At 39.3% G+C, this 27,617-nt stretch overlaps 1 protein-coding gene across 4 annotated transcripts in view; it reads left to right on the forward strand.

The window, feature by feature from the left end:
- Positions 1-23,804, forward strand: part of TOPBP1 (DNA topoisomerase II binding protein 1) — a 65,443-nt gene extending 41,639 nt beyond the window's left edge. For 2 of the 4 annotated variants that reach the window (XM_055295385.2, XM_055295387.2), the window contains exons 20-28: positions 294-486; positions 2,501-2,721; positions 3,608-3,774; positions 4,009-4,120; positions 8,691-8,854; positions 10,223-10,360; positions 12,399-12,488; positions 12,664-12,825; positions 20,289-21,029. In XM_055295385.2, the coding sequence (XP_055151360.1) occupies positions 294-486; positions 2,501-2,721; positions 3,608-3,774; positions 4,009-4,120; positions 8,691-8,854; positions 10,223-10,360; positions 12,399-12,488; positions 12,664-12,825; positions 20,289-20,432 (1,391 nt within the window). In that variant the 3' untranslated portion in view covers positions 20,433-21,029. Of the gene's footprint in view, positions 1-293; positions 487-2,500; positions 2,722-3,607; positions 3,775-4,008; positions 4,121-8,690; positions 8,855-10,222; positions 10,361-12,398; positions 12,489-12,663; positions 12,826-20,288; positions 21,030-23,348; positions 23,424-23,516 lie in introns of those variants that run through there. The other 2 variants (XM_055295389.2, XM_055295388.2) reach the window with 2 other exon arrangements.
- The last annotated feature ends 3,813 nt before the right edge of the window (positions 23,805-27,617 follow it).

The raw sequence follows: 27,617 nt of genomic DNA on the forward strand, positions 1-27,617 counted from the left end.
CGAGGTCGCACCACTGTCCAGCCTGGGCGACACTGCTAGACTATCACCAAAAAAAAAAAAAAAAGTATTTGAAGGGCTTCCTAGTTATTTCATATACAGTGCTTGTGATAAGGGCTGCTTTTTATGTTCTGCAGTATTCATAGTCTTAGTACATTACTATAGCCTGTAGTTGGTATTCAGTAAATGTCAAGTCAATAAGTTTGTGTTCAACCAGGTCTAAACAAAATAGTTAATGTAAGATATGGTAAAAAAGAGGAATTTACCTTGAATGGTGTATTTGTGTTTGTTTCAAGTTCTGACACAGACCTTAGAGATGAGAGAGAACTTTCAGAAGCAGTTACAGGAGATAATGTCTGCAACATCAATAGTGAAACCCCAAGGGCAGAGGACTTCCCTTTCAAGAAGTGCTTGTAACAGCGCGTCTTCAACCCCTGACAGCACTCGCTCTGCTCGCAGTGGACGAAGTAGAGTCCTAGAGGCACTGAGGTGTGTACCTGTCACTGATGGCAAGAAACACTAGATGACTTGAGAGAAAGGATTTACGTACCTGCTGCAGCTGACTCAGTTCCATGAGCTTGGCCTAATTTAGCTTTTTTTCCCCCCAATATGCAGTAAAAGCAGAAATTTAAATATCAAGACTAGTGAAGGGGTTATACGCCTAGGCCTTATTTAGCCCAAACAGTAAATATTATATTTCAGTATTGTCTATTGCTTTTGGCTCTCTGCTGACTAGATTGTTTGTTCTAGCTTGTCCTTCCATCTCTTGCTCCCAGCAGTTCTAGATTTCTTACTCGGAGGTGGAGTAGACATGGAGATTTGTCTTACAACAGCACCTGCTTCACAGTGAGGCATGATTCATACTTTTTATTACCTCCGTTGAGAAAGAAATGATTTTAAGATTTAATTTGCCTCATTTGAAATGGATTCAGTAGGCAGTTCTCTCTGCTCTTTAGTATTAGTATTCAATAGTATTTGTATTAAACAATAAGCACATACATATTTTTTTCAGAGTCTTTTTCTAATGCAATATATAAAATTTTAAAGTTATTTTTGTTGGGATTTTGCATGCATTTTGTATTCTCCTTGTAAAATTTATCTTCTAGAAAAGGTGATTACAGTTTCTAGTGTGATATGACTTAAGCTCAGTTGCATAGCTTCATCTTTTTCGTGATAGAAGAAAAAATCTATAATTGTGTGATAAGAATTATGGGACTTGTATTTTCAGTTGACTAATTGAATTAAGTATAAGATAAACTAGCATTTATCTTATGCTAACTGTATTACATGAGGCAGTTCATTATCTCAGTACTGAGTAAAGTAGCTTTTTAATATGCTTCAGATCATGTTTTATCATTATAGAGAACCTAAATCCTGTACCAAATCAGAGTAAATAAATATAGTGTGAGAATAAAAGGCTATATTCTTTATTTTTGAAGCAAAGGAACTCTTTGGGGGTTCCTTTGGTAAATTGTTTTATGGGTTTTGGTGTTTGGTTTTTTGGTTTTTTGTTTGTTTGTTTTTTGCTTCTCCACAGTGTAAGTTTTATGGTAAATTATTTTTACTAAGAATGAATGAATGAGTGAATATAAAGAAAATTATAGGACTTCTGTTTACTGTCACGTGGAATCATTACGATCGCACCATAAAATGCACTTCCTGTAATTCAGCATATTGCTGTTCCACCATAGACTCTGGAAAGCGGTTACCAATAGCCAAAAGGCCCTTCTGATAAGGCAGCCTTTAGAGCAAGCCTCCCATGTAATCATAGTGCTTATAATTTCGAGTAATTAAAAAATATAACTACTGTTAAGTAAAGTAACCATAGTGTTTGAAACATTACACTGTTTCCCTAACCTGTATAATTAAGGAAAATCACATTTTTAAATGTACCAATTACTTTAGTATTTTTAAAAAATTTCTTGGCCAGGCGCGGTGGCTCACGCCTGTAATCCCAGCACTTTGGGAGGCCGAGACGGGCGGATCACGAGGTCAGGAGGTCAAGACCATCCTGGCTAACATGGTAAAACCCCATCTCTGCTAAAAATACAAAAAATTAGCCAGGTGCGATGGCAGGCGCCTGTAGTCCCAGCTACTCGGGAGGCTGAGGCGGGAGACTGGCGTGTACACGGGAGGCAGAGCTTGCAGTGAGCCGAGGTCGCACCACTGCACTCCAGCCTGGGCAACAGAGCCAGACTCCGTCTCAAAAAAAAAAAAATTTCTTGACAGTGTTGAATTTCTCCTTTGAAGTTTTAGTTCTGTAGACATGTAGTCAAAATATGTGTTCCTAGCTAAAACAGATAACTTTTCTGGAAGAAACCTTAAGCCTTTTAAAAAAAAAAAAAATGTCCCTAGGTTCATTTATTTAATATTTTTAATGCATACTGTGTGCTAGATGGTGGGCATATAAAGGCGAGCCACAACTTTTATGGTCTAACTTATGGATTTAATGAGTTTGGATTTGTTATTGCTGTTTATTTAAACTGTCACTTTTATTCCTTAGGCAGTCTCGTCAAACAGTACCTGATGTCAACACAGAGCCTTCCCAAAATGAACAGATCATTTGGGATGACCCTACAGCAAGGGAGGAGAGAGCAAGGCTCGCCAGCAATTTGCAGTGGCCTAGTTGTCCCACACAATACTCTGAGCTTCAGGTTGACATTCAAAACTTGGAGGATTCTCCTTTTCAAAAGCCTTTACGTGATTCAGAAATTGCTAAACAGGGTAACAAAAAAGAAATCTTGGCATTTGTTTGTATTAAGTACATGTTGACCTCTTAAAAATAAACAGATGAGCATGTTGTAGTTCTCTGAACTGAATGTGCAAACAAAAAAACTTAGTAGATATTTCTGGTTTTGGTTTAAACTTGAGCCAGAAAAATAATTTGTAAATTGAGGTACTTCATCAGTAAATTGAAAAACATTTTCATAAATTTGGAAATTTAGAATTGGGCATTTTTTTCTAGACATGGTGTCTGCCATTGTTCTTTTATTCTAGCTAGGCCTTTTTGTATTTGTGGAGTTAATGCTTGGTTTTTCTTCCTATCATCTTATTTTCATTTAAGTCTTTTGAATTCTGCCTAGCACATACCTACATTTGTTCTTTGGATTGTATGAGTTTCTTTCTGAATTCTCCTATTTTTTTTCTTCCTTGAGCTTTACCTTGAAAACAAAATTTTCCTATCTCTCATCTTTTTTCTTCCTTTTCTTTTTTCACATTGCATGATGACCTCCCTACATTAGATACATAGATTTATCTCTGCTTCTGCTTTTCTCCAAGTGTAGAATTGCTGTCATGTTACAAATTTGGGTTACACTTAACAATGAAAACTTGGTATTTAAGGAAAATGTTGGGAGAAGCCCACAGATAACACACTTGCTCCCTTTAATGCTAATTAATTGCATTTTTTCTTTATTATTATTATTGTTACATGCAGATGGGATGCATTTATTTATAAGTTCTGGAGATAGGATACTTTTTTGCCTGTACTTTTTACATTCCAGAGTTTGTGCTTGACTTCATCTTGGCTAAGACAGATGAGAATATTTCCTAGAATTTGTTTTTAGTCTTATTTGGATCCTGTCACACTGCAGCATTTTATTGTCCTCAGCTGTCTGTGATCCTGGAAACATACGTGTGACTGAAGCTCCCAAACACCTGACCTCTGAAGAACTGGAAACTCCCATAAAAGACAGCCACCTGATCCCTACGCCTCAAGCCCCCAGTATTGCCTTTCCACTCGCCAACCCCCCTGTGGCTCCACACCCTAGAGAAAAGGTTTGTTGATCCTTGATATGGTGATACAGCTTTTGCATACTGCTGTTAGGCTGTATTAGAAATTTGTTGATACCAATGTCAAGGCTTCATCAAATGTTGAAAACTGTTTTTTGCATTGTATTATTATTTGTGTATTTCATAACTTAGAAGACTGAGTAAAATACCACTGTAAAAGAACTGTGTATCTGATCATTTTTAATGTTAATTTTTTCTAAAATAAAACTTTCATTCCAGATTATAACGATAGAGGAGACTCATGAAGAATTAAAAAAACAGTACATATTTCAGTTATCATCTCTGAATCCTCAAGAACGTATTGACTATTGCCATCTGATTGAGAAACTAGGTACCAGTGTTTTACTTAAATCAAAAATGTCGCATATAATAACCATATTTGGAAGTCAAATGTAGTCAATGTTAATATCATTTGTAAAGTCTAGAAGTAGAGGAAAAGAACATGGGTAACTTGTCTAAGGCTATACATTGAGTCAGCATTGGAACTTTGATTTTAAAAAGCTCTGAAGTCAGTAGGTCATGGGATTTAAAATTCAAATGGAATCTAGCAGTTGAGGTTGAAGAATCTTCTGTGCTGTTTGACCATTCACTAATGAAGCTTTAAAGACTTACTGTATAAATAAAACCACATTTTAATGAACTTGAAAGGTTAATAATATCTAGAGAGGAGCTCCCTCTTTTTTTTTTTTTTTTTTTTGTTTGTTTGTTTTGTTTGTTTCCAGTTAGAAACAGTGTGGAGGCCGAGCACGGTGGCTCATGCCTGTAATCTCAGCACTTTGGGAGGCTGAGGTGGGCGGATCACCTGGGGTCAGGAGTTTAAGACTAGGCTGGCCAACATGGTGAAACCCTGTCTCTATTAAAAATAAAAAAATTTTGCCAGACGTAGTGGCACGTGCCTGTGATCCTAGTTACTCAGGAGGCTGAGGCAAGAGAATCGCGTGAACCTGGGAGGCGGAGGTTGCAATGAGCCAAGATAGCGCCACTGTACTCCAGGCTGGGCGACAAAGCAAGACTCGGTCTCAAAAAAAAAAAAAGAAAAGGGAAAAGAAAGAAATTCAGTGTGGAAGAGAGTTCCTTCTTATGTAACATTATTCTTATTCCACTGGTTGTCAGGCTCTCCACCTGACATCATTCTAGAAGCAGCATAGTAAAAGAGCAATCTGGTATGCTGCAGCAGCACTGTCCAATAGAAACAGAATGTGAACCATATAGGTCATTTTAAATTTTCTAGTAGCTGCATTTTAAAAACTAAAAAGAGGCTGGATGCATTGGCTCACACCTGTAATCCCAGACTTTGGGAGGCTGAGGTAGGAGGATTGCTTGAGCCTAGGAATTCAAGACCAGCCTGGGCAACATAGTGAGACCCCATCTCAAAAATAAAAAGTAAAATGAAACAAGTGAAATGAACTTTAAACATACATTTATCATTCAATATGTGATCAGATAAAATATCAGTGAGTTTTTTTTATATAAAGTAAAAATCTAGTGTGTATTTTACTTACAACACATCTCAATTTGGACTAACTGTGCTTCAGGTGTTTGATAGCCACAGATGTCTAGTGGCTACTCTGTTGAACAAAGCAGCTCTATAGAGTTAGGAAAAGTATAGTAAGAGAAGTTAATCTGGCAGCTCAGCATGGAAAAATAAAACATTAAGAAATATTGGTGGGCTTTTTTTGGTTTTGTTTTGAGACAGAGTCTTACTCTGTCTCCCAGGCTTGAGTGCCATGGCACAATCTCAGCTCACTGCAACCTCCGCCTCCTAGGCTCAAGCAATTCTGCCTCAGCTTCCCAAGTAACTGGGATTACAGGTGCGTGCCATCACGCGTGGCTCATTGTGTATTTTTGTATTTTTAGTAGAGACAGGGTTTCAGCATGTTGGCCAGGCTGGTCTCGAACTGCTGACCTCAGGTGATCCACCTACCTTGGCCTCCCAAAGTGGCTGGGATTACAGGCATGAGCCACCGCGCCTGGCCAAAATAATGGTTCTTTTTTTTTTTTTTTTTTTTTGAGACGGAGTCTCGCTCTGTCGCCCAGGCTAGAGTGCAGTGGCGCAATCTTGGCTCACTGCAAGCTCCGCCTCCCGGGTTCACGCCATTCTCCTGCCTCAGCCTCTCCGAGTAGCTGGGACTACAGGCGCCCGCCACCGCGCCCGGCTAATTTTTTGTATTTTTAGTAGAGACGGGGTTTCACCGTGGTCTCGATCTCCTGACCTCGTGATCCGCCCGCCTCGGCCTCCCAAAGTGCTGGGATTACAAGCGTGAGCCACTGCGCCCGGCCAAAATAATGGTTCTTAATAGCGGCCCTGAAGTATCAGGAAAAGATTAAATGTTATTTAATGCTGTCTTTTTAAGAATGTGGAGAACTGTGATATGCTTTTTTTAAAAAAAAAAAAAAAAAAAGATTTATGTCAAATACAGTTGTATACTTGGAAAAACTTTCTCTTTTTTTTTGAGGGTGAAGCTCACAGCTTTATTTATTATTATTATTATTATTATTATTATTATTATACTTTAAGTTCTAGGGTACATGTGCACAACCTGCAGGTTTGTTACATATGTATCCATGTGCCATGTTGGTGTGCTGCACCTATTAATTTGTCATTTACATTCGGTATATCTCCTAATGCTATGCCTCCCCCCTCCCCCCACCCCAGGACAGGCCCCGGTGTGGCTGTTTCTTCTTAGAAACTTTACTCATATAAAACACTTTGTTTCCCAGTTCCCTGATAACTTAGGTGAGGTTATAAGTCAGAATTGCTAAGCTTTACCCAGAACTTATGAAAATGAAAGGCCTCAAGTGTCTGTCTCCTATAGATTTTTCCATCTCTGCAAACTTTGGGGAAGAGTGATAGCAATTAGCAGAGAATTGATCTAGAAGAGGGCAGGGAGCAGAGGCAGATGAGTACAGATTATGCTGGAATTCAGAGTCTTGTAACTCTAGAGGTTTTCCGATATTAGAATGCAAAGAGACATTATAATAGATATCATGCCCAATCCTTCATTTTATAAATGAAGCAACTGTGGCCAACTGATAAATATATAAATCAGTCTATTATGTTGTCTGGGTCACAGAATAAGTTTGTTATATAAAATTGGAAATTGATGTTTATATATTAATATGGAATTTTACCTTCTTGTCTTTTTGTCACTCTGTGATCCTGGGTAAGGTACTCTGTACCAGTTTTCGTGTGCATAAATGCAGATAATAATAGTAACCTTCCTTCATATGGTTGTGAGAATTAAATGAGTTAGTAATCTGGAGCACTTTTAATAGTTCCTGGCGTAAAGTAAATGCTCAGAAAGTGTTGCCGCTATTATTATTAGAGTCATCTTAAATCATGAGTTTGAATGTTCTGTTAAAATCTTAGAAAGTCCTTGATATGGCCGGGTGTGGTAGCTCACACCTGTAATGCCAGCACTTTGGGAGGCTGAGGTGGGCAGATCATGAGGTCAGGAGTTCAAGACCAGCCTGGCAAACATGGTGAAACCCCGTCTCTACTAAAAATACAAAAATTAGCCAGGTGTGGTGGCGGGCGCCTGTAATCCCAGCTACTCGGGAGGCTGAGGCAGAGAATTGCCTGAACCCGGAAGGTGGAGGTTGCAGTGAGCCGAGATCATGCCACTGCACTCCAGCCTGGGTGACAGAGTGAGACTCCATCTCAAAAAAAAAAAAGTCCTTGATATAACTAACTCTGCCCAACCAGTAGTCAAGTTAACCTCTAAGCTATAAATCAACAGCCATGCTTTACATAAGCTTATGTTTACTTATGCCTTCTTCTTTCCTCAAAGTCAGGCTTCATGCATTTATATCTGAGAAGAGGTTCAATTATTGCTTTTTCCCACCTGCTGCTTCATCTCTTATTTATCTGTGTGTGTTTTCTTCCCAAGCTTCTCTGTTGGTCTCCCGACCTTATTTCCACTCACAGAAAATTTCCTCCTGTTTTAAAGTCTGCAGATGCCCCTATTTTACTTCCATCTCCCTGGTTACCCATATTCAGTGCTTGAAAACTGCTTTGGTAATTGAGACTTAAGAGACATAACCAACTACAGTGTGTGGCTCATGTTTATGTTCTATTTCTTTTTGTATCCTAATTATAACAATCCAAGTGAAGACAAACAGGAAAAATTGAACGAGGATTTAGTACTGAGACGGCAGAGAATCTTTGTTAATCCTATTAGATCTGATAATGGCATTATGGCTGTTTAAGAAAATTTCCATATATTGTAGAGATGCATACTGAAATATTTAGGGGTCAGTAACATGGTATCTAGAATTTGCTTTAAAATAGTTAAGCAGGGCCAGGCGTGGTGGCTCACGCCTGTAATCCCAGCACTTCGGGAGGCTGAGGCAGGTGGATCATTTGAGGTCAGGAGTTCAAGACCAGCCTGGCCAACATGGTGAAACCCTGTCTTTACTAAAAATACAAAAATTAGCCAGGCCGTAGTGGTGTGTGCCTGTAATCCCAGCTACTCGCGAGGCTGAGGGAGGAGAATCGCTTGAGCTGGAGGTTGTGGTGAGCCAAGATCATGCCACTGCACTCCAGTCTGGGTGACAGAGTGAGAACCTGTCTCAAAAAAATTAAAATTAAAACAGAATAAAATTAAGTAGTTAAGCAAAAAAAGGTGGCACAATTTTGATAATTTTAGAATCTAGGTAGTGTATGTGTTGGGGTTCATTTTATTATTTTATTTACTTTTGTATTTAAAATGTTCATAATAAACATTTTAATACATACATATGTGTATAAAGTAAAATAATTCTAAGTAAGTCAAGTTTTTTTGGTTTAAATGGTTTGGGGCATTTTATTTATAAATAATTTCTATGCATAGTTGAGATTACATTTTTCCTAGAAAGAAGTTGGGAATCAATAAAGTACAATCAATTTTTCTCTGCTTAAGGTGGATTGGTGATAGAAAAGCAGTGCTTTGATCCCAGCTGTACACACATTGTTGTGGGACATCCACTTCGAAACGAGAAGTATTTAGCCTCAGTGGCAGCTGGGAAGTGGGTGCTTCATCGCTCCTACCTTGAAGCATGCAGGACTGCTGGACACTTCGTGCAGGTGTGTATTCAGATTTGTGGAAGTTTATTTTTCTTTAAAAGCAAGTGTCCACCGGGTGCGGTGGCTCACGCCTGTTATCCTAGCACTTTGGGCAGAGGTGGGTGGATCACCTGAAGTCAGGAGTTCGAGACCTGCCTGGCCAACATGGTGAAACCCTCTCTACTAAAACTACAAAGATTAGCCAGGCATGGTGGTGAGCACCTGTAATCCCAGTTACTTAGGAGGCTGAGGCAGGAGAATCACTTGAACCCAGGAGGTGGAGGTTGCAGTGAGCCGAGATCACGCCATTGCACTCCAGCCTGGGCGACAAGAGTAAGACCCCATCTAAAAAAAAAAAAAAGTAAGTGTTGGCTGGCAGTGGCTGGCTCATGCCACTTTCAGCACTTTGGGAGGCCAAGGCAGGAGGATGGCTTGAACCTAGGGGTTCAAGACCAGCCTGGGCAACATAGCAAGACTCCATCTCTACAAAAAATAAAAACAATTAGCTGGGCATGATGGTTCCCATCTGTAGTCCCAGCTACCTAGGAGGCTGAAGTGGGAGGATTGCTTGAGCCCAGGAGGTCAAATCAAGATCCTGTCTCTAAAGAAAGAAACAGACAAATAAATAAATTTATTTATTTACTTAAAAGAGTAAATCTCAGATTTCATCACATTTGCTGACTGCTCATATAATTGAAATAACCAAATATGGCCAGTTAGAGTATACCAGCTTTTTCAATAACAAAGCCAAACAACAAAACTTCACAGAGCCAGATTCACCTTTAATCACTTTTTAAATGATTTAATTTGAATGTTAGTGTTGTTTTTAATTGAAATAACATTTTCTTTAGAAAGTTTCAAGATTATCTCATTGTAAGCTGTCATCTTTACTACTAGCCTATTAAACAAATTACTTGAAGTATTTTGGTTCCTAACTGGTCATCACATGTAGGTTCAAAAACCATGTAGTTTTTGAAGCTTCCTATCAGGGTCCCTTAGGGATCTCTTCTATAGACAGATAATCAAGTTATCAGTACATACCTCCTCTGAGACTGTGTCCTTTTATGAACTTAGTCTTACAGCAGGTGAGATTTGTCCATCTGACTCTTACCAGTTGCCAAGATATAGGTATCATTTTGTTTCTTAAAAATGTATGTGGTATTTTTCTGATTTCTAATTAAAAGCCAAATATATTTGACTCTTATATGAAACTAATCTACATTTCCTCCATGCTCATAAAACAATATTTACTTAGTACTGTCTGTATTTATAACAATTAAATGTATAGCTTTAACAGTTATTAGACTTTGGGCTCCTTGAGGATCCCTGTATGTTGCACAGTGGCTCCCCAGACTGTAGCAACTCAGGTTTGTTGGACAAATTCTCTAGGAAGAAGACTATGAATGGGGAAGTAGTTCCATACTTGATGTTTTGACTGGAATCAATGTACAGCAACGAAGACTAGCACTTGCAGCAATGAGATGGAGAAAAAAAATCCAGCAAAGACAAGAATCTGGCATTGTTGAGGTATTAAAATACATAATTATATAGGTAATACAAATCGCATTCAATATTATGACACTTTCACATTTGTTTTTAAAGAGAATGTGCTTGAGGAAATAATGATTCTACTTGTGTTTTTTCCCCAGATTTTTGATGGCTCTTTCAAAAATAATTTATATATGTAAAATGTGGCCCATATTGCATTTCTTCCAAAGAATCTTTTCAGCATCTAATGTCAGGGGTTCTTGACCTGAGTCCAGAACCCTCACAAAGGAATTTGTAGATCAAATCTGGGAAGGCCGTGTACTTTGCATAGGGAGAAAAATACATCCTTATTTTTACTAACCTCTAATTGAAAATTAGCACTTCCCGTCTTTTTTTTTTTTTTTTTTTTTAATCAGCCTACATCATCCTTTGAGAAAACTAGCACTTCCTTTAATGAAAGGTCTAGGCAACAAATCACAACACTATCAACTGTACCTGTAATTTTGCACTAACAGAAATCACGTTTCTGTTTTGCATTGTAATTGCAAGCATCTTGAAATACTGTTTGTGTTCATCAGTACTTTAGTTATTTATATTATTTGTTAACTGTTGATTTATCAAGAGAAACTATTAGGCCACATGTTCATGTTTCATAGTTCAGGAACACAAGTCAAAGACAAACTTCTATGTATTAATGATTCAGTCCAAAGAAATTCTTTATATTCCAAAATCACTTTGCACTCTGAAACATAATAGCACTCTTCATCTCAAAATCTTTCATGGAATCATAACTTCTGTAGAAACCAGCATGTCCTTTCTGTTTTGGTTCAGCCACAGCAAACAGAGAGCTGCAACCCCAGGGATACAATGAATGCTCTCACAATATGAAATCACAGACACTTGGCCAGAAGACCACATATCTGAGGTTTCATCAAAGCACTGGAAACCATATTAGTCATTGTCTGCTACTTTAATATAAAGCACATCTATAATTACATCACAAATTTGTTTTTAATATTTTGATAACTTTCAATAAAATGGCTTCCTTTTGTAATCCTTTATATTTTAATTTTAATATTTTCTAAAAATCACCCAAAAGGTTTGGGAATTATATCTCAATACAGCTATTATTTAGAGTAGTCTAATGACCAGACTGCCAAAGGGATCCATGGCTCACAAAAAGGTTAATTGTGTTAGTTCGTTCTCACGCTGCTATGAAGAAACACCCGAGACTGAGTCATTTATAAAGGAAAGAGGTTTAATTGACTCACAGTTCCACATGGCTACAGAGGCCTCAGGAAGCTTACTGTCATGTAAGAGGCAAACATGTCCTTCTTCACATGGTGGCAGGAGAGAGAAGTGCAGAGCAAAGTGGGGAAAAACCCTTTATAAAACCATTAGATCTCCTGAGAACTCACTATCAGGAGAACAGCATGAGGGAACCACCCCCACCATCTGATCACCTCCCACGAGGTCCCTCCCCCAACACTTGGAGATTATCATTCGGATTACAATTCAAGATGAGATTTTGGGTGGGGACACAGCCAAACCATTATCAGAAACCCTGAGTTAAATAGTCTTTCATGTTGTATTCTAAGTTCTCTGATATCTCCAAATCCTTATTAGCCATGATACCCTCTCTTTTGGGGTAATTCCACTGGCTTTTGTTAGTTGTTATTCCCTGCCTAAATATTTTATGTTTCCAATTTGCAAACATTTTTAAAAGAAGTGAAACGCAGGCTTCATCTAACCTAAGGAGCTCTGTTTGAAGCTCTTCCCTTGATTAATCAAAAGAAAAAAATACTAGAAACGACTAAACATCAATCACACTGCTTTGTTTGAATGTTACCTAATCATTAATGGTTTTTCATTCCTCATGTATTTCTTGATGGCCTACTATGTGCCAGATACCATGGATTCACGTTTCAGTGTTCTGACCAGAGATAATTATACTGTGGCAAAAGTAAAGTTTATAAGATTTATTGACAAAACTAAGTCTACAGATAAAATCATGCATTATCTGTATTATTTTGTTATTTTCCAAATGATTTCACCACTGATTATTTTTTATTTGTAGGGAGCATTTAGTGGGTGGAAGGTTATTTTACATGTGGATCAGTCTCGAGAAGCAGGCTTCAAACGCCTTCTTCAGTCAGGAGGAGCAAAGGTTTGTATCAAATTAATTTACTGACCTTTTTACATAAATAATTATCTAACCAAGATTGCTATGATGAGTTCTTCATGTTCTCTACTTTTTGAAATGGTAATCCTTAAGTACACATTATATGGCTGAACTACTTTGGAATACTGGTATATTGTGATACTACTTGTTTTTTCATTAGGTGCTACCTGGTCATTCTGTACCTTTATTTAAAGAGGCCACACATCTTTTTTCTGACTTGAATAAACTGAAACCAGATGACTCAGGAGTTAATATAGCAGAAGCTGCTGCCCAGAACGTGTACTGCTTGAGAACAGAATACATTGCTGATTATCTCATGCAGGTTTGTGAGATTCTATCCTTGACCTCTTCATTACCAGAGATATGTTTATATGCATAGATAAGTAACTGCACAACAAAACCTTCAGCTCATGATTAGTAGAACATTAGTCTTCTGTTATTCTCCTCTATTCCAGCCCTTTCAGTTTTATTCTATTTGTGTTTTTTATTGTAATGAACATATTATGTAAACATTTAGCTTGGAAGTTAAATATGAGAAGAGTATAAAAATCTAGGTACCTCTAAAGGCTTTAAAAATACCCTTTAAAATATTGGAATATAAAGAAAGCAGAAATTGATTCCAGGAGTCCAAGGAGAAACATTTATCCAAAGGTCCTTTAGTTTTCTTGACTGTTTGCTTTCATATACATTAAATAACCTATGTTAGACACTGTGGTAAATTTAAGCATTTGCTATGTGGTGGGCTTACTACTCTCATATTCAGAATTGGCCTGTGTTGTGTAATTTGAATGGGGTAAGAAAAATCTTCTGACACCAGAGTGCTCAAAAGGCCATCAGGAATCAGCAGGCATGACACATAATCATAAGGATTAGATTTCATAATCATAATCTATGACGGATTTCAACTGGGATGATATAGAAATAAGGGGAGGCCAAAACTCAAAGTCAGCTTTGTGATTTTGCTGCTGTGTTTGGAGATTGCCCAGGATTTAATAGAATGCCTAAAACATAAATGTGAAGCCATTATAGAGCAGAGGGCATACTGATTAGTATCCACGATTTTATCTAAGGTTTTCACTCAACGTGATGTTTTTGACATTCATTCAAGTTGTAGTGTATACCAGTAGTTCATTCCTTTTTATTGCTGAATAGTATTTCTTTGTCTGAATATACCATAGTTTGTTCATTTTCCTATTGATGGACCCTTGGACTCCTGGAATCAGAAATGCTCCAATAAGCACTTCCGTTGAGCATCACCTCAGTGCTCAAAAGTTTAGGATTTTGTACCATTTCTAACTTTTGGATTTGAGATGCTCAATCTGTACATTATTGGTGGGAAGTGTAAAATGGTAAAAATCCCTTTGGCAAAAGGCCTGGCAGCTTCTGAAAAAACGAAATATTTACTTATTCTATTACCCAGCAATTCTGTCCTTTTTACCCAGGAAAAATGAAAAAATATGTCCATAAAAAAGCCTGTATATTTTTAGTAGCTGTTTGTCATCTTGGTTATCATTAGTAAAGCTACTAAAAATATACAGGGATTTTTACCATTTTACACTTTCCACCAATAATATACAGATTGAGCATCCCAAATCCAAAAGTTAGAAATGGTACAAAATCCTAAACATTTCTGATTTCTGGGTCTCAGATGCTCAACCAGTAAATATAAATATTCCAAAATCTGAAATACTTCTGATTCTAAGCACTTCAGATAAGGGATACTCAATCTGTGTAAGCCTTCCAGTTATTCCATATTTTTGCCAACATTTAGTGTTGACAGTCATTTGATTTTTAGCCATGTGGTAGGTTTATAGTGGGAGCACATTGTAATTTGTACAAAGTGTTTGTAATTTGTATTTCCCTGATGATTAATGACATTGAGCACTTTTTCTTTCATGGTCTCTTTGTTTTGTTTGTTTGTTTGTTGGTGTGTGTGTGTGTGTGTGTGTGTGTGTATTCTCTAATATTTTTTCTGAAAAGTTACTGTTTTAGCTTTTATGTTTAGCTCTATGACCTATTACAAATTAATTTTTCTTAATGCTATGAGGTATGGACTAGGGTTGATTTTTTTCCATATAAATATCTAGGTGTTCTAGCACCATTTGTTGAACAGATTTTCCTTTCCCACAAAAGCTTTGGCATCTTGATAAAAAATCAAATGATCGTATTTTTGTAAGTCTCTATTCTGTTTCATTATCTACTTGTTGATACCTTTCCTACTGTGTCTTGATTACTGTAGCTGTACAGCAACTTTTGAAGCTAGTATTAAGACTACAATTTTAGTTGTCTTTTTCAAGGTTATTTAGCTATTCCATGTCCTTTGCATTTCCATATGGACTTTAGACTCAGCTTGTTAGTTTCTACAAAAAAAAAAAAAAAGGCCTAGAGTGGTTAAGATTAGGATTGCACTGACTCTGTAGACCAACCTGGGGACAGTTAACATCTTTACAGTATTGAGCATTCTATTCCATAAACCTAGAATGTCTCTATTTAGGTCTTCTTTAATTTCTCTCAGCAACTTTTGTGGTTTTTCAGTAAGGGAACTTGCCTATCTTTTGTTAAATTTATTCCTATTTTGTGATGCTATTGTAAATGAAAATTTTTAGATTTACATTTAGACTTTTTTCTACAATTTGCTGCCAATCCAAAAGAATATAAATTTTATATATTATTATTTATCTATTTTGAGGCAAGGTCTCACTCTGTTGCCCAGGCTGGAGTGCAGTGGCGTGATCTTGGCTCACTGCAACCTCTGCCTCCCAGGCCCAAGAGATCCACCTCAGCCTCCCAAGTAGCTAGGACTACAGGCATGTGCCACCATGCCCAGCTAATTTTTTTTGGCAGGGGGAAGGGGTAGAGATAGGGTTTCACCAGGTTGCCCAGGCTGGTCTCAAGCAGTCCACCTGCCTCGTCCTCCCAAAGTACTGGGATTACAGGTGTGAGCCACTGTGCCTGGCCTGTCAGTCTTTTGTACCCTATGATCTTAATAAAATTCACTTAGTACAATTAGTACCTTAGGCTTTCCTACATGAGCAATCATTTTATGTAAAAAGGGATTTGTAGATTTTCCCTTCCTTATGCCTTTTATTTCTTGTTGTCTTATGTGGCTAGGACCTCAAGTATGCTGCTGAATAGAAGTGGTGAGATTGGGCCTCCTTGTCTTTATTCCCTAGCCTAGGTGGAAAGTGTTCAGTAATTCACCAGCTATAGGGTCTTCATAGATTTCTTTTCCAGATTGAGGAAGAGCCCTTTTATTCCTAGTTTACTAAGATTTCTTTTTTATCATTAATTGGGGTTAACTTTTATTAAATGTCTTTTTCTCCTTCTGTTGGAGTTGTTATAAGGTTTTTCTCTTTCCTTCTATTACTATGGGGAATTGCATGCATTTTCAAATGTGAAGTTTCATGTATCAGTCCCACTTGATCACACCATATTCATCTTTGTATATATTGCTAGATTTATTTGATTAAGAATTTTTAAAATTATTTTCACGGTGGGATATTGGTGTGTAATTCTCATTTTTTTGTAATGTTTTTGTCATCTTTTGGTATTAGCGTTTTGCTGGCATCATAAACAAGTTGGGAAGTGCTCCCTTGGTTTTCTCGAAGTTTGTGTAAGATGCCTGTTTCTTCCTTGAATGTTTGAAGGTCTGGAGTTTTCTTTTTTTTCTGAGACACGGTCTGGCTCTGTTGCCCACACTGGAGTGCAATGGCATGATCTCAGCTCACTGCAACCTCCGCTTCCTGTGCTCAAATGATCCTTCCACCTCAGCCTCCCGGGTAGCTGGGACTACAAGCACATGCCACCAGTCTTAGCTAATTTTTGTATTTTTGGTAGAGATGGGGTTTCACCATGCTGGGCTCAAGTGATCCCCCTCGGCTTCCCAAAGTCCTAGGATTATAGGCATGAGCCGCCTGGCCTGGAGTTTTCTCTTTTTTTGTTTATTTTTTAGATGGAGTCTCGCTCTGTCGCCCAGCCTGGAGTGCAGTGGCGCAATATCAGCTCACTGCAACCTCTGCCTCCTAGGTTCAAGTGATTCTCCTGCCTCAGTCTCCCATGTAACTGGGATTACAGGCATGAGCCAACACACCTGGCTAATTTTTGTATTTTTTAGTAGAAATGAGGTTTTAACCATGTTGTCCAGGCTGGTCTCAAGCTCCTGACCTCAGGTGATCCGCCCGTCTCGGCCTCCCGAAGTGCTGGGATTACAGGCGTGAGCCACTGCACCCGGCCTGGAGTTTTCTTTATACGTGGTTTTTTATAACAAATTTTCTTTACTAGATACAGAGCTTTTCCTATTTTCTGTTTCATTTTATGTCAGTTTTTAATAACTGGTATTTTTCAAATAATATATCCATTTCATCTTATCAAATTTGTTGGCATAAAGTTCTTCATAATATTCTTCTTATCCTTTTAGTGTAATAAGTTTATTCCTGGCTGGGCATGGTAGCACATGCCTGTAATCTCAACAGTTTAGGAGGCTGAGGTGGGCAGATCACTTGAGGTCAGGAGTTCAAGACCAGCCTGGCCAACATAGTGAAACCCCATCTCTACTAAAAATACAAAAAAATTAGTGGGGCGTGGTGGCGTGTGCCTGTAGTCCCAGCCACTCGGGAGGCTGAGGCAGGAGAATCACTTGAACCCGGGAGGCAGAGGTTGCAGTGAGACAAGATCACGCCACTGCACTCTAGCCTGGGCAACAGAGCAAGACTCTGTTTCAAAATAAATAAATAAATAAATAAGTTTATTCCTGATATTGGCAACTTGTGTTCATTTATAACTGGCTTATTTAGGAGTCTGTTGTTTAGTTCCTAAATATAAGAGGATTTTTTTTTCTATCTTTTTAATTTGTGATTGCCCATTGAATTCCATTGTAATCACAGAACATACTCTATAATTTTAATTCTTTTAAAGTTATCGAGACTTGTTTTATCACCCAGCTTCATCTATCTTAATGAACGTATCATGTATGTGAAAGATTTTATATTCTGCAGCTGTTGGGTGTTGTGTTCTGAAAATATCAAATAGGTTAATATGGTTGATAATGTTGATCAGATTTTCTGTGTGTGTGGTTTTTTTTGTTTGTTTAGTTATATCAATTACTGTTACTAAAATCTCCAGCTGTTTGTGGAATTGTCTGTTTTTTCTCTTTAATTTTGTCAGCTTTTACCCCATTTATTTCAAACTTTGTTGCTAGTTGTTTACCCATATATAATTTCTGTGATTTTCACATATTGATCCTTTGTTATAACATGTATCTCTGGGCTTGAATGTACATTATCTGAGGTTAATATCGCCTTTTCCTGTTTACTCTGTGTCATGATATCTCTTTGCATGGTTTTTAATTTTAAACTTGTCTGTGTCTTATATTTAAAATGGCTTTCTTGTAGACAGGATATAGTTGGGCCTTGCTTTTTTATTCTTTGCAGTATTTAGTCCATCATGTAATTATTGATATGATTGGATTTAGGGATGGGGTTTTTGCTGTTTGTTTTCTGTTCGTTCTTTGTCCTTGTTCTTCCTTTTCTTTCTTGGCTTTTTTTGTACTAGTTTAATATTTTTAGAATTTTATTTTATCCATTGGCCTTCTAAAGCAAATATATATTTACCTTTTGGAGGGAGAAGTGTTTATATGTAGATTACAAATTACTTCCTGAGGCTGGGCACGGCGGCTCACACCTGTGATCCCAGCACTTTGGGAGGCCGAGGTGGGCGGATCACCTGAGGTCAGGAGTTCGAGACCAGCCTGGCCAATATGGTGAAACCCTGTCTCTACTAAAAATACAAAAATTAGCTGGGTGTGGTGGCGCACACCTGTAATCCCAGCTGTTTGGGAGGCTGAGGCAGGAGAATCACTTGAACCTGGGAGGCGGAGGCTGCAGTGAGCCAAGATCGTGCTTCTGCACTCCAGCCTAGGTGACAAGAGTGAAACTCTGTCTCAAAAAAAAAAAAAAAAAAACATCGAAAAAAGGTAGATCTCTTGCATCCAAGTTGGTTTGTTTGCTTCCCCTGTCCTTTATACCAGGGGTCAGTAAACTATAGCCCCCTGGCCAAATCTGGCCCACTGCCTATTTTATAAGTAAAGATTTGTTGAAACACAGCCATACTCGTTCATTTATGTATTTTCTGTGGCTGTTTTTGTACTATAATGGCAGAGTTAAGTAGTTTCAGCACAAATCATCTATCCCACAAAATCTAAAATATTTCTGTCTGAGCCTTTACAGAAAGTGTGCTGACCTCTGCTTTATGCAGTAGTTGTCATATATTTTACATCTACATCTTATAGCCCCAAATAAGATTTTACTTTAAATAGGTTTTGCTTTTAACAATTCTGTGCATTTTGAGGAAACTAAAATAAAAAATAGTATTTTATAATTACCCTCATGTATACCAGTTTTGAGTGTCATTTTTCCCTGAAGATCTGAGTTTCCATCTGATAACATTTTCCTTCAGCCTGAAGAACTAACTTTAGTTTGGAGTGCAGCTTGATTGGGGATCAATTCTAGCTTTCTATTGTATGAAATGTCTATTCTAAGGCCGGGCGCGGTGGCTCACACCTGTAACCCCAGCACTTTGGGAGGCCGAGGCGGGCGGATCACGAGGTCAAGAGATCGAGACCATCCTGGCTAACACAGTGAAACCCCGTCTCTATTAAAAAAAAATACAAAAAATTAGCTGGGTGAGGTGGCGGGCGCCTGTAGTCCCCGCTACGCGGGAGGCTGAGGCAGGAGAATGGCGTGAACCCCGGGGGGTGGAGCCTGCAGTGAGCTGAGATCGCGCCACTGCACTCCAGCCTAGGTTAAAGAGCGAGACTCCTCAAAAAAAAAAAAAAAAAAAAAAAAAAGAAATGTCTATTCTACCTTCATTCTTGAAGGATATTTTTGCAGGATACGGAATTATAGATTGACAGGTTTTTTTCTTCTATTAGAGACTTCACTGTCTGCTGGCCTCCATTGTTTCTGTTGAGAAATCAGTGATGGTCATTTGAATTGTTCCCTTGTATTCAATGTGTCATTTTTGAGACCAGCCACCAGCCTGGGCAACACAGCAAGACCCCTGTCTCCCCCTAAAAAAGAAACTCTAGATTCTGTTCTTTTGCTCCTCCAAAGAGTACTGTGTTGTTTAACAGGCAGTTTACTTCATACACTGTGTTCGTGTCCCCAGCCCCCCATTTACTTGGTTTGTTTATTCTCCAGGCTCTATGGTTGCTTTTAATATATTTTGGTCAGAATTTGTAGTTGTTATCCATGGAAGCATTGAATCAAAAGGCACTTACTTGGTATTTTGTGGTGATTCATTTTCAGGTTGCCCAGTCTGCCATATTGCTAGAAAATTAAGTTTTATTACACTTATAATAAGAGGGAAAAGATCCATTTCTTCTATGTTGGGAAATGGTTGTGGGGGGAAAATGCAAGGGTTTTGGAGTCAGATCAGTTATGATTTGGCTTTGCTACCTGCTAGTTATGTGACATTGGTTGTTTTCATTTAACTTTTTTATTTTATCTCTAAAATGGGGATTAAAAACACCAATATGAAATGTTTGTAAGATCTGGGTTAGTCCCACTCTACCTGAGCTATACACGTATTTCTCTGACAAAAAGGTGAGACTTTGTCCCACAGGGTCCATTTTGTTTAATTTGCTGGAACCTAGGAATGAATATGCATTTTCCTTTAAGTTTGTCAGATTCATCCCTGAGAGGTCTGAGATTTAAAGAAAAAATCTATTACCGGATCATGTAAATGTTTGAAATCATTTTAAAAAATCACTTATTTTTCCTTTTATAGGAATCACCTCCTCATGTAGAAAATTACTGTCTACCAGAAGCTATTTCATTTATTCAGAATAATAAGGAACTTGGGACTGGATTATCACAAAAGAGGAAAGCTCCTACAGAAAAAAATAAAATCAAACGACCTAGAGTACACTAATCGCATCTACCCTTTAGTTACCAAACATTAAATGTTTTTAAAAATTGAAAGCCTGAATGTGACTGTGATAGATTTGGGTAGTAATTTAAAGATGAGTACCTGAAGAATTCTGCTTCAGAGTATAATGATGACCCTTCTTGAGTTTTGAACACCTGAAATTGTAATCACTGAAATATTAAGTGTTTCTTAATAAAAAGTTACCTGAAATAACAACAAAATACAACTCCTCAGCTAGCTTGCTGTTAAAACACATTGAAGTCTGTTAAAAGATATTTATTTTTCTTGTAAATATCTGAAGCTGTAGCTTAGTGGAAATTTTAGCAAGGTAATGGATTTTGCTTTAAAATGTCTGCCTTACAAATTCATAACAAGATTTGTCAATCAGCATTTATTCATGTTTTCCCTGATTTTTATCTACTCACCATTTTACCTCTTTTAACAGGAGCCTGAGCACAAGGTTTAATGAGGAGGCTGGAGCTATAAATATGTGTGTATATATGTATATGTATGTTTGTACAAATCTCCATGATGTTTGCCAAGTTTGGGTGCGCAAAACTTGGAAAATGTGATAATAAAGAATAAAAGTAGTAACTCAAATTAGTATTAAGATGTGTTTACATAGATAAATTTTTTAAAAGAGCACCCTGGCATCTGTTCTTCTGTTGAAGCAACAAAACATTTATGTAACTTAAAAAATGAATTGCAGGGGCCTGGGTGCGGTGGCTCATGCCTGTAATCCCAGCACTTTGGGAGGCTGAGGCAGGTGGATCATCTGAGGTCGGGAGTTTGAGACCAGCCTGACCAACATGGAGAAACCCCATCTGTATTAAAAATACAAAAAATTAGCCGAGTGTGTTGGCACATGCCTGTAATCCCAGCTACTCAGGAGGCTGAGGCAGGAGAATCGCTTGAACCCGGGAGGCAGAGGTTGCGGTGAGCTGAGATTGCGCCATTGCACTCCAGCCTGGGCAACAAGAGCGAAACTCTATCTCAAAAAAGAAAAGAATTGCAGGCCAGGCACGGTGGCTCATGCTTGTAATCCCACCACTTTGGGAGGCCAAGGTGGGTGGATTGCTTGAACCCAGGAGTTCAAGACCAGCCTGGACAACATGGCGAAACTCCATCTCTACAAAAAATAGCAAAAAATTAGCTGGGCGTGGTGTCTGATGCCTGTAGTCCCAGCTACTTGGGAGGCTGAGGCACAAGAATTACTTGAACTCAGGAGGCAGAGGTTGCGGTGAGCTGAAATCATGCCACTGCAACTCCAGCCTGGGTGGCAGAATGAGACCCTGTCTCAAAAAAAATAAATGAATTGCTTGTTAACATTTCTGATGTTTGTTATTTAGAATATTGCCCTATTAGATTAAAACATACTGTTATTGGAACTCTGTATTGCATTAGCCTTTATTATGCTAAACCTAAACACCTAATACTACATGCGTTACCAGAATTCTCTATAAATACACCTAATTTCATTTTAAGGACAAACTAGAATCCGTTACGACTGTAATTTTGATGTAAACCGTTCAATTCCAAATGAATTTTTGAAAGGCAGATTCAAACAGTGAAGGAGAGAGCGCTTAACTTGGACACAAAATCCCTTAAATTTTCAACAGATTTTCTTCAAAATGGAGTTGAAGGTATCCCTGCTGCTAGAGGATTGGTCCTTCAGAGTTTTCAGCTTTGAGCTAGTTCACAGCTTAGGACAATACAAATTCTACATAGAGAAATAGGTAAGCATTATGATGTAAACTGTCTCCCTCCCACCAAACAAAAAACCACATGGGCCTGTCTTTATCAGAGCTATTTTATTTTAGCTGAATCATTTTGTAGATTGTAGTACGTTTCCCTGAATTTTATTACTCAGAATTCTTTGAAATAGGCCAGGCACAGTGGCTCACGCTTGTAATCCCAGCACTTTGGGAGGCCAAGGTGGGCAGATCACTTGAGGTCAGGAGTTCGAGACCAGCCTGGCCAACATGGCGAAACTCCATCTCTACTAAAAATACAAAAATTAGCCAGGTGTGCTGGCACGTGCCTGTAATCCCAGCTACACGGGAGGCTGAGGCAGGAGAATCACTTGAACCAGGAGGTGGAGGTTGCAGTGTGCTGAGATCGCACCACTGCACTCTAGCCTGGGTGACAGAGTGAGACTCCATCTCAAAAAAAAAATTCTTTGAAATAGTTACTTTTTATTCCTTTTATTTATTTATTTTTTTTTGGAGACAGAGTCTCGCTCTGTCACCCAGGCTGGAGTGCAGTGGCGCAATCTCGGCTCATTGCAAGCTCCGCCTCCCGGGTTCACGCCATTCTCCTGCCTCAGCCTCTCCAAGTAGCTGGGACTACAGGCGCCCACCACCACACCTGGCTAATTTTTTGTATTTTTAGTAGAGACGGGGTTTCGTCATGGTCTCGATCTCCTGACCTCGTGATCCGCCCGCCTCAGCCTCCCAAAGTGCTGGGATTACAAGCGTGAGCCACTGCACCTGGCTGAAATAGTTACTTTTTAAATTACCTAATATACCACTTTCTTTTCTGCCAAAATTATGAATGGTTTTCCAGTTCAAACTTAGACACACAGTTTACCATTTAAGGCTCCAGGTCTCAGTTTCTCCTCCTAACTTTCCAGCATCTGCCCATACCCTGTATAAGCCACTTGAACTCTGGCTTTGGCTGTTAATCTGTAAATGTCCTAATGCCAGCAACAATATCCTCTTATATACAAATAATTCCAAGCATAGGTAGTCTTCTTGTTTAAAAAGGGGAGGGGGCAGAACTTGCCTTGATTAGATTAGTTTGAGTTTCTTTTCTGAATTGCTACAGTATTTTAATGTGATATTTAAATTATCACCTTTCTCCCTCCACGAATTTTCTTGTGCGTTAGTCTGATCTCACCAACATTCGTTAATTCAACAGGTAGGAATCCTCAACCTGTGCCTAGGATTCAGCAACAAACCACCTGGAACACATGGTCTCTTAGCACTTGAAGAGGTAGGAATCCTTACTGTAAATACAGTACTCAATTATACTCAGATTTAGTATTTACACTGTTAAGGACTGAGCTTGTCCCCCTAAAATTCACAGGTTAAAGCCTAACCTGCTATGTGACTGTAGACAGAGCATTTATAAGGGGATTAAATGAGGTCATAAGAATGAGTCCCTAACCCAACAGGACTGGTGTCCTGGTAAGAAGAGGGAGGCACACCAGGAGTTTGCCTGCACAGAGGAAAAGCCCTGTGAGGACACGGGGAGGGCAGCTATCTGTCTACACACCGGGAAGAAATGTCTCACCAGATACCAACCCCAGCTGTCTCCTTGATTTTGGATTTCCAACCTCCAGAACTGTGAGAAAATATATTTCTGTTTAAGCCACTCAGCTTGTGATGTTCTTTTGTGGCAGCCTGAGCAGACCAGTGACAATATTAACAGTAATAAGGTTCTTTCTTTGGGGCCTGAGATGCCTGGGAATGGAACAGGCTGTTTTGTATATGAGCATTTTTAGGGTAGAGTTCATAATTCTAGAGTTTGGATCTGCGACTTTCCACCCAAAAGTCACAAACCACTGCTCTAATGCAAAACTATTATTTCACAGTTACACCTCTCACCAAGTGCTTTAATACAGGCTGCTTTGTATCAGGGCTTGGTTTCCTTCTGACCCTTCCAGACATAAAAATCATTCTTAGCTTGAGGCCATACAAAAATAAGCAGTGGGCCATAGTTGACTGATACTTATTTTCTATCCCTAAAAAGATTTTAAAATCTAGATCTGTCAACAAGCAAGGCACCCAGCTCATTTTTTTTTTTTTTGAGATGGAGCCTCGCTCTTGTTGCCCAGGCTAGAGTACAGTGGCATGATCTCAGCTCACTGCAACCTCTGCCTCCTGGGTTCAAGCCATTCTCCTGCCTCAGCCTCTTGAGTAGCTGGGATTACAGATGCATGCCACCACGCCCAGCTAACTTTTCTATTTTTGTAGAGATGAGGTTTTGCCATGTTGGCCGGGCTGGTCTCAAACTTCCAACCTCAAGTGATCTGCCCGCCTCAGCCTCTCAAAGTGCTGGGATTACAGGTGTGAGCCACTGTGCCCTGCCACTCAGCTCCTTTTCTACCATCCTGAGTAGCAGTCTATGGCAGACATACTTGACAACAACTCAGGCATACCCTGGGAGGTGACCCTGTGGTCTAAGAAGAATGTATGTTTGGAGTTCCAAGTTAAGGAATCCAGGAGTGGCCAATCCAGACTCACTATCAATGACGGATGTCCATACCCCTGCCCCATTCCTTGGAATGCAAGCTGTATAGGGGATGGTGGCCCTTTGTATTGGGTTAAGTGGAAGTTGCTAGGTAGAGGTTGCTACGTGAAAATGACATGTTAAACTGCATGCTTTTAAAAAACAGTAGCAATTTTTGGCCGTGTGTGGTGGCTCATGCCTGTAATCCCAGCACTTTGGGAGGCCAAGGCAGGCGGATCATGAGGTCAGGAGATCGAGACCATCCTGGCTAACATGGTGAAACCCCGTCTCTACTAAAAATACACACACACAAAAATTAGCCAGGCGTGGCGGCATGCGCCTGTAGTCCCAGCTGCTGGGGAGGCTGAGGCAGGAGAATGGCGTGAACCCGGGAGGCAGAGCTTGCATTGAGCCGAGATCGTGCCACTGCGCTCCAGCCTGGGTGACAGAGCAAGACTCTGTCTCAAAAAAAAAAAAAAGCAATTTTCCTGTCCAGCCCGCTGCTCCTGGACTGTTGTGTAATGTAAGTCCACAATAAACCCTATGTCTCATTCACTGGCTCCACATCTCTTCTTCAGCCTCCCTCACATGGCACCATCCCCAGTAGAGTCAATAGCAGTCTGGCACGACAAGTAGTAGCATTAAGCAGAGCCATCCCATGCTTGTTTAACATTTGGAAATCTGCAGTGGAAATTATCAAGTTTTGGCTGGGCATGGTGGCTCACACCTGTAATCCTAGCACTTTGGGAGGCCGAGGCCGAGGTCAGGAGTTCAAGACCAGCCTGGCCAACATGGTGAAATCTCATCTCTATTAAAAATACAAAAATTAGCTGGGAGTGGCAGTGGGTGTCTGTAGTCCCAGCTACTCGGGAGGCTAAGACAGGAGAATCACTTGAACCCGGGAGGTGGAGATTGCAGTGAGCCGAGATTGTGCCACTGCACTCCAGCCTGGGCGACAGAGGGAGACTCCGTTTCAGAAAAAAAAACAACTTTCTGCTGCTTTGAGGGGAGACTGAAGAAGTCAGGCTCTAATGCATCCCTGCTGACCTTGGAATGGGAACAGGGCAAACAGCATTTTCAAGTCATTTCGAAGGAGCATTTGGTTCTCATGTTCCATCGCTACCCTTACTTAAATCTAAGGTGAAGAGTGGAAGCAAAGCCTCATGGTTAAAAACATGCTGGAGCCAAAACACCTGGGTTGGAGTCCTGGCTCTTTCATTACTAGCTATGACTCCAGGCAAACTATTTAACTTTTCAGAACCTATTTTCTCCTCTTTAAAGGGCTTTCAGGGTTAAATGAGTCAACAATTTGTTACCTGTTGCCTGGCTCAAGGTTAAAAACTATACAATTTTTTAAAATTCCAGTAAGTGATTTAACACTTTTGCCAGCTGGAGCTAAGGTTTTTAAAAAAGAGGAGGATGTCAGGACAGAACAAAAGAATATAATGGAAACTTGCAACCTCTTCTTCACCCCCATTACCATGATGCCACTGAGGTTGGGAGTCCCTGACTTCCTTGTTTAATTCAGGTTCTAATTAAAGACATACATTTGAACTGTAAAATCAGAGAAATCCAGGAAGGAAGCCATAGTAGTCCCAGCAAGTTATAATAAAACCAAAGACAAACCTAAGAGATTCCAGTCTGTGCCCACACCTCATTATGAAAAGATGCTTAAGTATAATCCACATGATCTTTAAAAGGCAGGAACTGGTGAGTAAGGTGAGTCACAGACCCAGAGTGTGTAGGTGGTACAAGCTACACTTGGCCCGAGGTTCTGATTCCTAAATAGTTGAGCTATATGATTCTGCGGCTGCCAAAGCTTATCTCTGGTAAGGTTAATTAATTATGGTTGAATTCATAGTCACCAGGGAGAATAGCAGAATTCTAAAGAAACTCTTAAAACCCAGAGGTGCTATTACTGAGCAACATAATGAAAGGGCAAATTTAAAGTGGCCAGGGGTAGTGTAAGAACTCAGGAATGGTCAGATCTGCTGTCAAAAGACAAGTCAAACATCGTGGAAGCATTGTTGGAGAAGGATAACGAGTAGCTACAGAAGTTACATTGATGATGAGGCAGTTATCTAAGAAATGACAGATGAGATATTAAAAATGGCCTTTATATACTGATAACTACTGAACTACAAAAATGTGTAGTTTTGTAAAAAATCAAAAAATTTAGTATTTCAGTTGACAAGTCTTTCCCTCCAACTTCAGTATCCACTTTCCCTCATTTAACAGTATCCAAAAATGCATTTAGGAATATGATAATCCTTTCTGGTCTAAGAATGCAATTTAAGGGATTTCCTGCTTGAGTTACCCCTATGGTTGTCTTCCAACTGCCTACTAGGGAAATAATTTATCATTTTTTGACATAACCCATTGGTTCCCAGATTTTGCTGCACATTAGAATTGTGGGACTTGAAAAAACATTCCTCTGCTCCGGTCACACTCCATACCAATTAATTCAGAATGTCTGGATGTGGGAGTCGGGCATCACTTTTTTTTTTTTTTTTTTTTTCTTTTTTGAGACAGAGTCTTGATCTGTAGCCCAGGCTGGAGTGCAATGGTGCCATCTTGGCTCACTGCAAGCTCCGCCTCCCAGGTTCAAGTGATTCTCCTGCCTCAGCCCCCTGAGTAGCTGGGACTACAGGTATCCACCACCGTGCCCGGCTAATTTTTGTATTTTTAGTAGAGACGGGGTTTCACCGTGTTGGCCAGGCTGGTCTTGAACTCCTGACCTCAGGTGATCTGCCCACCTTGGTCTCCTAAAGTGCAGGGTTTACAGGCGTGAGCCACCGCACCCAGCGAGTTTTTTTTTTTTTTTTTTTTAAATGATTCCCAGGTCATTCCAAAATGCAGCAGTTTGAGAACCATGGACATAATGTTACAGAGTTGCCCCACTTCTTATGATTAAAGTTGCGAAGGCTGGGTGCTACTCTCCATCATATTTGGAGA

Source organism: Symphalangus syndactylus, chromosome 10 (assembly GCF_028878055.3).
Source record: "Symphalangus syndactylus isolate Jambi chromosome 10, NHGRI_mSymSyn1-v2.1_pri, whole genome shotgun sequence".
NCBI lineage: Eukaryota > Metazoa > Chordata > Mammalia > Primates > Hylobatidae > Symphalangus > Symphalangus syndactylus.